The sequence below is a fragment of the Liolophura sinensis genome, chromosome 12 (genome assembly GCF_032854445.1).
Source record: "Liolophura sinensis isolate JHLJ2023 chromosome 12, CUHK_Ljap_v2, whole genome shotgun sequence".
In the NCBI taxonomy this organism is placed as follows: Eukaryota; Metazoa; Mollusca; class Polyplacophora; order Chitonida; family Chitonidae; genus Liolophura; species Liolophura sinensis.
In genome coordinates this window covers 18,561,972-18,576,530 of record NC_088306.1, presented here as the reverse complement: position 1 = coordinate 18,576,530, position 14,559 = coordinate 18,561,972, and the positions used below count along the sequence as shown (strand labels likewise).

At 38.8% G+C, this 14,559-nt stretch overlaps 1 protein-coding gene across 1 annotated transcript in view; it reads left to right on the top strand.

Annotated features, from left to right (window-relative positions):
• Positions 1–14,559, top strand: part of LOC135479014 (dynein axonemal heavy chain 8-like) — a 106,224-nt gene that overhangs the window by 54,901 nt on the left and 36,764 nt on the right. Inside the window, 13 exon segments of the mRNA XM_064758715.1 lie at positions 94–255; positions 1,033–1,279; positions 1,545–1,786; positions 2,506–2,646; positions 2,902–3,136; positions 3,470–3,612; positions 4,403–4,537; positions 5,457–5,579; positions 6,445–6,658; positions 7,489–7,595; positions 10,223–10,386; positions 10,726–10,918; positions 13,609–13,731. Of these exon segments, the coding sequence (XP_064614785.1) occupies positions 94–255; positions 1,033–1,279; positions 1,545–1,786; positions 2,506–2,646; positions 2,902–3,136; positions 3,470–3,612; positions 4,403–4,537; positions 5,457–5,579; positions 6,445–6,658; positions 7,489–7,595; positions 10,223–10,386; positions 10,726–10,918; positions 13,609–13,731 (2,229 nt within the window).

Here is a 14,559-nt window from a genome sequence, read left to right as displayed (position 1 = left end):
GGTTTCTATTAAACTCCTACAGTATGGCAAGCAGGAAAATTTTGAGGACTTTGTGAGGTTAGCAGTAAGGTTTTTGTATGTTTTTTTTCCCAGGTGGATGAAGATGAACCTCTGTTCATGAGTTTAATTGCTGATTTGTTCCCTGGAATTCAACTGGACAGTGCCAGCTATGATGAGCTTCAGGTTGCCATTGGAAACCAGGTGGAAGAAGCAGGACTTGTCAACCACCCTTCATGGAATCTCAAAGTCATTCAGGTAAAAATGATGATTTGATTGGTATTTACCGCCATGCTCACACATTTTTCGCTTATACTATGGTGCTTAGGTTGATAGGTGGTAAAAATTGGAGTACTCGTAGTGAACCACCAACTGTCTCTGGTACCTGACATTCCCCTTGACGTAAGGCCTGAACGGAAACAGCAAGAGCTGCATTAGCATGAGTACACAAATTTATTGGTCAAGGACCTGATGGTCTCTGCAAGCCAGAGCTTTAGCCATCTGAGTATGTGATGCAAAAATGATGGCCTTTCCATTTAACTGCAGAGGTAAAAAAGTGTGCACACTGAATGGAATCCTTCTAACACATTACCTTTTCGGATACATGTATATTTAGAGATTTGTAGCTCTCACATGTTCTCTTGAAACTACATGATGGCGATTCATACTTACATACTGCAGTATATGTATCTTGTTTGTCTTCATTGACTTCACTTCAGAAGTGTCTTAAAAATTATTTCTCATCATAGAGTGCAACCTAAATGACCCAGCATGTGATGTTGCTATCTAAAATGTCAAAAGCGTGAAAACCACAGTGATGTACAGTTTGATAGTATGAATTTCATGTGCATAAAGTATGTTTCTTACAGTGTCAATAATGTCCTCATATATCTTTTACATTTTCTAGTGATATGGCAGTGACATCAAGTTATATATTTTACCAACCTGCCTTCTCTTACTGACATACAATGTGCTCATGCGTGTGATACGTCATGTTGTGTTTAAAACCACCCAGTCTCTGCCTTTTTCCTGAAGCTTTTTGAGACCCAGCGTGTACGTCACGGGATGATGACCCTGGGGCCAAGTGGTGCGGGAAAGTCATGCTGTATCCATGTACTGATGAAGGCTATGACTGACTGCGGCACTGCCCACAGAGAGATGAGGATGAACCCCAAGGCTATCACAGCTCCGCAGATGTTTGGTCGGCTAGATGTTGCCACCAATGACTGGACTGATGGCATTTTCTCTACGCTCTGGAGGAGGACACTGAAGGCCAAGAAAGGTGAGCAATGTTGTTTTCTTTTCTTATCCTACATGCAGCTTAACTATTTAAATCTGTAATCCAATCTCAGAGTAATAATTTCACATGTCCTGAAATAAAGATTTTATTCTCTATGCATGTGGCCCTTTGATGGCCCTTTTCCAGGTATCTGGTGAAAGATAGTAGTTTACTCCAGGCCTTCTTATGTCCTCACCCAATACATCTGACCGTAGATTTCTCTGCGATAATAATATCTTTAACATTCTCTAATGTGCCTGCCCTTCAGGTGAACATGTCTGGATTGTGCTGGATGGGCCAGTAGATGCCATCTGGATTGAGAATCTGAACTCTGTGCTGGATGATAACAAAACCTTGACACTGGCCAATGGTGATCGTATTCCCATGTCCCCCACATGTAAGATCGTGTTTGAGGTGCACAACATTGACAATGCCTCCCCAGCTACTGTCTCCAGGAACGGTATGGTGTACATGAGCTCCTCCGCTCTGGACTGGAGGCCCATTCTACAGGTCAGCCTCAGTGCATTATGTATCTAGACTGCTGCATTTAGCTCCCCTTCTCATGATGGCATTGGATATAAAAAAAATGGTAGTAGTCATGAGCTCCTAGAGAAATTGGTCATATAGTTATACATGCAATATGAATGACCACTCCATCCATTTAACCTCTTTTTGTATAATGCTATTATTTGTGAAAGAAAGACAACTTCAGTGTGTCTTCACAATATTGCTGCTGAATTCACTGATACTGTAACTATGTATACGTGTATGTGAGAAAACATGTTAAAGTATAACAGTAATATGTGCCTGGAATGATAGATAACAGCAAACTGAAATTTATGTTCTTATATAATTTTTACTTAAATCCGAATTCCACAATTTTGAAAGGGCAACCATACTGTATCCTACTCTGAATGCCTTTTATGTTGCCTCAAACAAACATCTAAACAATTTCAGCTACATTTTTGCACTGCGCTTTGAAGGGCATTGACCTTGTGACATCATCATGTGCTAAAATAAGTTATCATAAGCATCATTTCAAATTTAATTAGGTAAACGTAATTAATGATTCTGACTGCTGTTTGGTTTAATTAGCTAGAGTAGTCAACCTGGTACATTAATGATCATGGTTATGGTTTAGAGCTAATTACATGACTACTAGATTAACATATTGAGTAACAATGACACAACTTCACATACTTTCATGTTCGTCTCTTTTTTTCCACCAGGGCTGGCTGAAGAGTCGAAACGCATCTGAGGGAGAAGTTCTACTGAATCTGTTTGACAGAATATTTGATGACCTCTTCACCTATGTCAATACCAGTTTGAATGCCAAGATGGTGATCCTGCAGTGTAACCAGATAAAACAGGTAAAATATCAGAATAGGGAGGGTATCTTTATTTTAGAGTAGCCCAAATAATTATCTTTCACAAAAGATATACCTCTTCTGTGTACATGTTACCACTTAAAATTGATAATCGTTCCGAAAACGTATAACTTTTTCAAGCTTATGAATAGTTTTAACACTATAAATAGTAATCAGATTCAAATTTTTAGCTAGATATCTGTCGTACAGCCTCTTTAAATTTTTTACTTCGTTTCTTGTCCTTGACTCTGGCTGCAGGCGTGTGACTTGCTGGAAGGACTGATCCCAACGAAGGATGAGCGTGGCAGTCTGTCCTCATACCACCTAGAGAAGCTGTTCATCTTCAGTCTGATGTGGAGTCTGGGAGCCCTACTGGAGCTGGATGATCGTGCCAAGATGGAGGAATTCATGCTGGGCCACACGGAAAGCAACCTCGACATGCCACCCATCAAACAGGGAGAAACCATCTTTGAGTATGTCGTGGACGAACATGGTAATAAAATTCAGAAATTTATGACTGATCAAGTTTTTAGATGGGTGAGGTAGATTCCAAGAAATTGGTGTCCATAGGACATACGGATAGGCATGAGATTTGCCTGTGTGCTTCAATAGTAGCCTTGCATAAATAAGTGAGATTTGAAACGTCTAAAAAACAACCAAATGAAAGATGTTACCATATATCATTTTAAGGTAGCAGCCTGTCTATTGATGTGAAATGTTATTGGAAGTCTTTTTGGAGCTGTGACCATTGAGAACTATGTCAGTTGAAGGTCATTATTTGATGCCTACATATGAGGTTGAGCACGTGTGTGATATGTATCAACAGGTGAGTGGGAGCACTGGACCAAGAGGGTAGAAGAATACATCTACCCACCTGACTCGGTGCCAGAGTTCTCTAGTATACTCGTTCCCAATGTGGACAATGTCAGGACAAACTTCCTCATTGACACCATCGCCAAACAGAATAAGGTGAGGAACAATCATCTAAAAAAAGTACACGTACAATGTACTTAGGGAATAGTTTAGCTGGCCTCAGCATCACACAGCGATCTTAGGCTAATGTCAATATTTCAGTCATCGAACTTGGTATGTTCCTTTCCGTTATTTTAGCAGAGATTTGTTTTACTATAAATTATCCAGAATTTACATTGCCAAGCAATACTTTCACCTTGTTACGTTAGAAAAAGCAATTTTAAAGTGATTTGAAATTTGACGTAAGTCTGAAATCGCTTTGTGATCCTGGAGACAGGTGTTAAATAGTGATTTACAGCTAGTTCATTTGCTTACAGGACAAACTGAAGTTATGTGTGCGTGTCTGGTTGGTTGGTTGATTATAGAGTCAACATTGACTACAACTTCAGTGTTTTCCTTTTATCCTGTTTTCTTTATTTTTTTATTATTTTTAATATTTTGTTTGTAATACATGTATCTGTATTTATGTACATATGCACTGAAAGGCTACTGCAGAAAATAATAGAATGAAAGATGGATTTGGACCACTTTGTTTACAGCTATAACAGGAAGTGTTCTTTATCACACAAGTAGCATTTTTAAATTTGTGAAAGTTTGTATCTGAGAGTTTGTTGTTTTATGCAGCAGTTAGGCATTTTATTCTTCTTCTGTTGGACATTTGTCAAATCAGCACTTGTGTTTCATTGCACATCAGTTATAAATTAATAAGGCTTGTCATATCTAGTTGGCTGGGGCTATACGTTAATCCATGGGTTGTCCCCCTTTGTGTTTGTGTTTGTGTTTGCAGGCAGTTTTACTGATAGGAGAGCAGGGAACTGCTAAAACAGTCATGATTAAGGGTTACATGATGGGCTACAATCCTGACAAGCAGTTGGGCAAAAGTTTCAACTTCTCATCTGCCTCAACACCACTCATGTTTCAGGTAGGCAGCACTCTTGTCGTCCGCATTTCATTCCTTCAAGAGCATTTACAGAACAGGGGCCACTTTCACAAAACTTTGTAAATCTTTTTGCATAACTTTTGTCTACCCCCAGACAATGTCTTTTACGAAAAAGAAATATGAGTTATGAAGTTTTGTGAAAGTGGCCCCAGGTTGTTGATGGCATATTAGTTACTACTTTCACATGTGAACAGAACCTGCGGATGGTAGTGGGTTTCCCCCGGGCTCTGCCCGGTTTCCACCCACCATAATGCTGGCCGCCGTCGTATAAGTGAAATGTTCTTGAGTACGGCGTAAAAACACCAAATCACATGTGAACAGGCCTGCAAGCAGCCTGCGAATAGTTGTGAGTTTCCCCTGGGTTCTGCTCGGTTTCCTCTCACCATAATGCTAGCCACCATTGTATAAGTGAAAATTCTTGTGTATGGCATAAAACACCAATCAAATAAATAAATAAATAAACACATGTTTTGGTTTATTTTGAAGTAAAGTTACATAATACATTCAGATTCATAAGGTGCTTGGAACATGCAAGACATGTTTGATAGATGATATGCAGTGGATGATTTATACTACCCTTGTATCAGTGGCCCATTTACCTAAAACATTGCTCTCATTGCAACCAATCGGCCTCTAATCACATTATAGAGGTGAGGACAGGGTGTATGTCTCTTACATGCCAAAAGGTGGTGGTGTTTTTTTTTCTTCAAAGCTTTCGGTTTTCTTTAAGAAATTTGAGTCAGAGCTTTCATGTGTAGTGGTACTGTGAGTGAAATGTTGAAAAGCATTCCTGCCCTAACACAAAATACACTAATTAGTGGGACTGTAACAGTATTGGAGCATTCAATGTTTACAGGTCTGGCAGCAGTGTTTATATGTCAGTGTTTTATGTTGTATGTAGAGGACTGTGGAGAGCTATGTGGAGAAGAGAGTGGGCTCCACATATGGTCCACCGGGCGGCCGCAGGATGACCGTTTTTGTTGATGATGTCAACATGCCAATCATCAATGAATGGGGAGATCAGGTAAGCCTTGGTTGTGAAGAAGTGGACATGTTGGCAGGATATTGAGAGTGCAGCCGCTGTGGTCAAGGTGGTTAGCGTGCTGACCCAGGAACCTCTCACTAATGTGGTCACTATGAATCCAAGTCCAGCCCATGCTGGTTTCCCCTCCAGCTGTACCTGAGAAGGCCTGCAGCAACCTGCAGATGGTTGTGGGTTTCCCCCAGTCTCTGACTGGTTTCCTCCCGCCATACTGCTAATTGCTAATTCATAAGTGAAATATTCTGTAGTACGTGTAAAACACCAATCAAATGAATAAATAAATAAAAGACAGTTTTCTGTCATTTCTCTGACCAAGAAGTGGCAATCTCTTAAGCATCAACATCAGCAAGCAAGTCAGCAAAACAATCATTCCAAAAAAACTTGGCCTAATGGTAAGTGGGTCTGCCTCGAAGTCAGGAGACCTGAAATGGGTGATAAACCAAAGACTTCCAAAATGATACAGGTTTGCTGCCTCACTTGGTGCTCAGCACTGAGAGGTTGGAGCAAGAATCAGGACTTGTTGGCTCAGTGTCAGTATAATGTGACTGGGTGTAGTGTTAGGTCTGGTGTCTTCGTCATGATACTTGGCAGCAATACTTCGCAGCATGGACTTGCCTTGCTACAAGAAGACACAGTATATATATAAATATATATATATATACACGGAATGACTACATGACGTAAAAACTGAAGTATACATATGTACATGTAAATTTGAGACCTTTGTTATTCCCCCTAATATTACTTTTGATCCAATTTTGTAAAATTTAATATGATGAGGTAGCTAGAATACATTTAGCTGCCATTGTGTTTGAATTCTGACCTGATGTGGTGACTGACTTTCCAGGTGACCAATGAAATCACACGACAAATGATGGAGATGCATGGAATGTACAGTGTGGACAAGCCTGGAGAGTTCATCTCTATTGTGGACATTCAATTCATCGCAGCCATGATCCACCCAGGGGGAGGGAGGAATGACATCCCAGAGAGACTAAAGAGGCAGTTCTCCATCTTCAACTGTACCCTCCCCTCTAATAACTCCATTGACAAGATATTTGGTCAGTTTAGTTGTAGCCTTCATAGCTCTTACTTCCATCCTGAGCTATCTTTATTTTTTAAATATCACATATCAAGGATCAAATGAAGATGAATTCATGATTACATAGATCGTGAAAGGTAAAAATGAAAACCCACAAGACACAAATCATTTCCACCTCTCACTGAACAATATTTATGGTATTCAACCTTCACTGTGCACTATTCTATTTATTATTCATATCCTGACATTTTCTCTACATGTATATCAATGCGTATCAGTTTATCAAGTGCATCCATGACAAAAATAAGCATCTTTGTCGTATTTCTCTTCATACTCTCTGCAATTTCGTTCACTTCCGCGCTCACAAAACCTTTTTACCCTTTTAAACGTTGTATGTAAGTAATTTTACATTCTACAAATGTGCTTAATGCTAATGCAATACAGGTATTTACGTAAATTAAGCACATGAAGAATTTCTACCTCTTTTTTTGGGGCGAACTATATATTGCGTGGAAGTGCACGGCCTTGTGATGCAGTTCACGAAGGGTCAAGGTCTCCAGCAGCATAATAGCGACATGCAATAACAAAAGTGATATCTAACTAGTGAAGATATCATTTTTATCAGCGAAGGAAATACTGGGATTTTTACTGATGCATAGATAATAAATGTATGCCCATAACTAAGTTATTTAATATTAGTACAATGAAATTGAAGATAGTGTGAGCTTTATAACCTTTCATGCATAACTTTATATGTGGACTTACATGCTACATGTATGGGCAAGAGGTTAGGGAATATTGACATCAAATTGCTGTTTGAAATTCTGTCAAGTTTTATTTCACTTTCAGGAATAATTGGATGTGGATATTTCTGCCCAAACCGCTTTGAGCAGGTTGTTTGTGATGTGACACAGCTCCTTATTGCAGCCACTCGTGTTCTCTGGCAGATGGTGAAGGTACAGTAGATGCTAACATTTATAGACACATGTAACGGTAGCTCTGAGATTGGTTGGCGATGTTCGGAGCTTAGCTTCCTCATTATTTGCTCTGAACCGTTCACATTCACAAACGTGGAGCTCGTTCCTGTCACCTGTGTTGTCTCCAAAGTGCCAATGCTGTACTCCACCAAAAGAGGTGTCGCATGATCTTAAAGCAGTTGTGAATTCATATCATCTCATTATGTGGGGATAATAAAGACAATAACATTGCAAATAACACATGTGTAACTGACGCACCCACTCGGACTGCATCAGAACTTTGCCAGCCGGCTAGGGTGGACTCGGTTGCTCTTCTCAAAATTAAGATCATCTTTTTTCACAATATAATTGATTATAGTTCATTTCTATTCATTATTAGATCACAAATTAAAGTTAAGACTCCCAAACAATTTGGCAATCACCCTACATATAGAGTATATCTCATTGGTTTCAATCGAATCATTTCACGAGTTCATTTATTCCCGAACGATGCCGAATGTGACAAATACATTTGTATTGATTGTGACGTTATGGCCTTTATTATTCACGAAAATAACTGGAGGATATGAAGTAAGAATTACTGACCGATTGGAGGAAATATGTTTTGACATATTGAGGACAGCATACTCAAAAACAACAAGTTCCGGGTTAGTGAATAGAAGAGAACAGATCTGTATTTCAGAAAGTTAAGCTGGGAAGAATGAAACAGATCTCAGATATCCTTTACACATAACTTTTACAAGCATGAGAATTTTAATCTTTTGTGAGGAATTCCTGTGTCTTTTTTTTTTTACCTTGCCTGTGCGACGTAAGATGAGGTATTGTGAGAATTGGGGGGTTGGGGAGAAGTGCCGGTGTTGGTGTCCGATTAAGCTTTTTTTTTTTTTTTAGCTTCTGCATGATGGGCTCTCATACATGGATTGAAGGTTAAGCTTTTTCTTTTAGCTCCTGTACATGTATAATGGGCTCTCATTCATTGATTGAAGGTTAAGCTTTTTTTGGCTCAAGTGTATTAGGCTATCATACATGGATTGAAGGTTAGGGGGGTTTTTTTTGGCTCCCTAGTCTAAGGTATGGTTTGAAAATGCACATTCTCAGATGGAAGGTTAAGCTTTTTTTCAGCTCTGGTATATTGGGCTATCACGCATGGATTGAAGGTTAGGCTTTTTTTTTTGTTCCCTAGTTCAAGGTATGGTGTGTAAATGAGCCTTCTCAGATGGCAGGTTAAGCTGTTTGTTTTAGCCCCTGTATAATGGCAATCATACATGGATCTCCAACATACAGCAGTATAAAGTTATGTTTTATTTGTGTTTGTTTTATTTGTTTTTCACCTGTGTACATCTACAAAGGGCCTACTGATGGAAGGTTGAACTGTTTTATTGGTTTTAGTTTTATAGGGTTTGTGAATGTTTTTAATGATTGAATTGAGTTTTTAATTGATAGACTTAATTGATAGATTTTAATTGATAGACTCTATTCAAAAATTTACCAGTTATATAAACTTCAATTTGTTTTCTGTAGTAAGCACATTTTCTAGAAATTTCTCAACAATTTCTTGTACATAGGGTTTCTATGACTTTATTGCTTATGAGATTTATGGACTTTGCCGGATTTACCATTTTGTAATCAAGAAAAGTTTCATGTAAGGCTACAATTTTTATGCACATGCCTATCTACATGTAGGAGAACAAGAAGGGTGTTGGGTTCCTCTCTTAACAGATTTATCACCATTTTCCTGTTTTGTGAACACATTCAGATTGACTTCATTCTGTTCTCCTGTAAACATGGATTTCTACAAGACTTTCTTGTAGGGCTACAGTTTTTTGTCTCTGTAGCTACATTACCAGATTTGTAGAGTGTAAGAATTTACCTTGGTTTATACCAAATTTATCTGGTATACACAGTATCTGTAGAAAGCTTTCCCTATCTGTATTAATACTAGGAGCCTATGACTCTGGCCAATGCATGCAAACATTGTGACTGTTGTCAGCTGAGTATTGGCTCAGCCAATCAGAGGGCTGCAGTGGTCACCTAAAGTACACAGATAGCCAATCATCGGAAACGATTTGCATATAATAGACCACTTCAGCGAGTTGGTACTCAAGCACTCTAAGGTGAAGTTTTTTTACTACCATAGATCAACATTTGCTCAGCCATTCACAGAGTTGGAATTGTTCACGGATTGCTGCATGCAGTTCACAATTTGCATATCAAAGACCACTGCCTCAATTTTGTGCACGAACTCCCCACTATAACGTCTTTACCACCACAACATCCTACAACTTTTATCTTTATTCTGATTCCATTGTCTAGTTGACTGCTATAGCAATGTGAGCTGGTGGGATTCTCTGAATGCCATGTTTTCTTTTATTTTATGGCTAATCTTGAATTTAGTTTAGAAGTGATAATACATTTAAAAGTATGAGATTTGTAATTGTGCTCATGTAGTTTTTTATTTTTCTTTCCAATGTCTGTCTCAGTCACAACAGCATTTAGAATCCTTGACACCCTTATAAAACTCTGAATGCTTCTGAAGTATATAACATTCAGCTGTGTAGGTACACTTATTCATTTGCTGTTTTTTTTTTTTGTTTTTTTTTTTGCAGGTTAAGATGCTACCTACCCCAGCAAAGTTCCATTACATATTCAATTTGAGGGATTTGTCTCGTATTTGGGAAGGAATGCTGAAAATAAAATCTCAGGAATGCCAGACAGCTGAGATGCTGATTGCTCTGTGGAAACATGAGTGTACTAGGGTTATTGCTGATCGGTGAGGAACTAGACACATCCCTGTGCTGAATTTGATAAACCTGTCAGTGGGAATTTTCCACAATGTGTATGGTCATATTTTTATTACTTTCTGTCAATTTCTTTGCAGGTTTTAAAATACTTGGAAATTCAACTTCAGGTACCTTTTCTCGCAAATCATGTCACTTGATATGACCATTGTATTACGAAAATATAAATTCACAGAACTACGATTTTACAAAGTTCAGGTATGATTAAAGTTAAAAGAATTTTTGGAAAGGTTGTCTTTTTTTCTTTTTGGCGGGGGGGGGGGAGGAAATTTTGGAACTTTGGAAAAATATTTTTACTGAAATTCCACCAGATTCACCAACCCCGAAGACAAGAAGTGGTTCCAGGATGCCTTGGTCTCAGTGACAAGGACCAGCATCAGTGAAGACTTTATTCCCATTGTCCAGGAGGAAAGTTACTTTGTGGACTTCCTACGAGAAGCCCCAGAGCCCACTGGTGATGAGGGTGATGATGCAGACTTCGCCGCTCCTAAGATCTATGAAAAGGTAACTCTGATGTCTGCAGTATAAGGATATACAACTTTATGTAATACTGGAATTTTGAGGTTCATGCTGATCACATCATGGTGATGTCCCTTGAGCTGTTATCCATTTACAGCATGAGATGGGCTATGGGCAAGTTTATACAATAATCAATCCATAATTATGACTTTTTATTCTTGAAATATATGGTGTAGAGGATTTGTGGGGTAATTCAGTAAGTTAAAGGCATCTTTTTGTGGATAATTTTCCATATTGTATGTACCCATCCATGTTAAGAAGCACTGATTTACATTCACTTGTTTGTAGCGACAGTGTCACAGCATAAATGGATATCACCAAGATGTTCTATTGTCAGATCACGAGATTTTCGTCTTAAAATAGAATGTGATCTCTGTTTGAGGGGGAGAGGGGGGAGGGGGCCCTGTACAAGGCCTTGACAGCTCTGCCTACCCAGCTGTTGCCAGCTCGCATTAACTAAAAAACATGATTTTAACAGGTGAACCGTTGGAATGGTCGTTTTACTCTCTCCCAAAATAAAACAGTTTGCATTGGGTCCGAAAATTGGCGAAATTCCCTCTTTCAACCTTCAGTTCAAACACTTTTGGAAAGCAAGCTGTGCAAATTATAATGTCAGATAAAGTAAGTTTTGTGAATGTTCTGTTAAGAAATTTAAAACAGTATCAATCATCAGCATCTTGATACCCCCCTCAACGAAGTTAGCGGGTGGGGAATATGCTTGAATCACCCTGTCCTTCAGTTTCTCTGTAGACAGGATTTTATCCACGCATCTCCTCCCAAACTACAGCGAAGATTTCGATGCAAATTACCCCACATCTTGCCTATCATCTAAATTTGTGGATGGTTACGTTGAATTGCACATTCAGGATTTTGCGTAACAATGTATTCCAAGTATTCAGATTTTATCCATGCAACTGTTCATAAAGTTATGAACTCATTTCCATGAAACTTCTATACATCTTCTATAAACTAAACGTGTGCATGCTTAAGTTTAATTGCAAACATCATTACTCGTCTTAAGGTACTTAAGTGCAATAATGGATTTTCATGTACTCTGTATTCTCTTCTGATTGATACATTTCTCCATTCAAACTGAAGGTACCATTAGTACAATCAGTGTGCAGTACGAGTGGTGCATGAAACAGTGTATATGAAGCCAAACTAAGCAACATGACATCCTGTCATTTCATAAGATTTTTGGTTTTCTTTCTTGCATTTTATATACACCCCCGCCATGAGGCGGAGTGTATTTTGTTATAGTGATTTTGTCTGTCTGTCAGTCCGTATTTGTGGCCTGACTATATCTGCAATTATTTTTTACATATAGTTTTAATGGTGGATACATACGTACACAGATGACGAAGTGTCACAAGTCACGTTTGGGCCATTTCTGTAGTTGTTATGGTTACCAGATTGCTATTTCCCTATGTATGCTATATAAATAGATTGACAGAGGCATTACTTATGGATAACAACTCCTGGATTTATTGTGTTGGTCACAATAAATCCAGGAGTTGTTATCCATAAGTAATGCCTCTGTCAATCTATACCATCCCAATTCCTAAATGCCTCTGAAAGAAGCTATATAAATAGATATTTTGTGTCCAAGCTATAACTGCAACAGTTTTCCACGCAGAGTTTTCATTTTTGGTAACTAGATAGCCATTTTCCTTATACATACTATATAAATAGAAATGATTTTGTGTGAAGGCAACAACTGTTTTCTACATAAAGTTTGGTGGACAACCGCTTTTGTCATGGTAATCACATACTTATCATTAACACCCATGAAGATTCCCCTCGTGGGGTTCTAATCACCTCAGTACTGCTGGTATTCTTGTGTATATTTCAATCAAATGCATTTGTTGGAGCGCATCTTGTGTTCACCAGAAGTCTTGTTGGAAATGGAGTGGAAGAGGGGTATTTAGGACAACCGTAATCTAGTTTGTATAGGATCATGTAATAGATGAATCCTTATATTTTTATTGTTTTCTTCACAGAATGCCATCATACGTTTTAATATGTTTTCTTTATTTTTATTACCCCTCAGCTAATATTGGCTAAGGGGTATTGTCGAAGCAGACTCTATCCTCAGTCCGTCCCGCCCTCCATTAAATTTTATAAAAGGCTTGTAAACGCTCTATCTCTAGAACAGTTTAACCCAAGTTTCACCACACTTTACCATGGCATGAGGAAGAACCCTATTGATTTTCAGTGATTTTGACCTTTTTCTTCCAGGTCATTGCGGTCATTGAAGTTGAATTTTATGAAAGGCTTGTAAGCGCACTATCCCTAGAACGGTTTAGCACAAGTTCACCAAACTTACCCCACCACACTTACACCTTTGCATGAGGAAGAACTCTAATGATTTTCAGTGATCTTGACCTTTTTCTTCAAGGTCGTAGAGGCCATTTAAGTTAAATTTTATAGAAGAGGCTGCAATGTATTCTCCTGCTTCATGTTTCACAACTTTCTAAATGCCACTTGAAGAATATCTACGCATAATTACAAACCACCATTAAGTTGGATCTATTCGTTGCACTATACATGTGCTCACGGTTAAGGTGTTTTAAGTGCATTGCACATTATTTTTGCTTGTTGTTACTGGTGGACTGTTTCTGTGCGTTCACGATTTATTCTAAAGAATCTCTTGCATGTGTTGTGATTACTTTAAGGTGCCAGATTTTGAGTTCCTGAATGAGAAGCTGCAGATGTTCATGGCAAGTTACAACGACACCACTGTGGCTGGACATATGGACATGGTATTCTTCAAGGACGCTATGGTGCATCTTGTCAAGGTAGGGATATGTTCATGCATTTATTTATTTATTCAAATGGTGCTTTACGACATACTCTAGAATATTTCACTTACACAACGGTGGCCAGCATAATGGTGGGAGAAAAACCGCACAAAGCCCGAGGGAAACCAACGACCATCTGCAGGTTGCTGGCAGTCCTTCCCACTTATGGCTGGAGATGAAGCCAGCATGAGTTGGGCTCACACTGACTGCATTGGTGAGAAGCTCCTGGGTTGTTACGTTGCGCTGGTCTGTTCATGTAAGCTGAACATATGGCTTCATGCACCACCTGTACGATTAACCTCAGGCTTATCTCACCTGTAACACTTTGGTTTTATTATGCCTACCTGCTGACAAGATGGGTATACGAGCGATCACTTTACTGTGGGCCTATGACATGTATGGGTTGGTGGGTTCAGTTTGCTTTAACTCCTGCAAGGAGCATCATGAATCTCAGGTTATTACTGTGTATCCGAGCACTCCATTGCAAACAAATTGAGGGGAATCATGAATTTGACATTACACTGAGTATGCAAGCAATCCATTACAAACAATTTGAGGAGAATAATGAATTTCAGGGTATACTGAATATACATGTATATGTAAGTACTCCATTGCAATCAATTTGAGGAGAATCATGAATTTCACATTACACTGAGTATATGCAAACACTCCATTGTAAACAATTTGAGGAGAACCCTGAATTTCAGGTTGTACTGTGTATGCAAACGCTCCATTACGAACATTTTGAGGAGAATCAAGAGTTTCACAGATTATACCGAGTACACAAACACTCTGTTGGAAACAAATTGAGGAGAATCATGAATT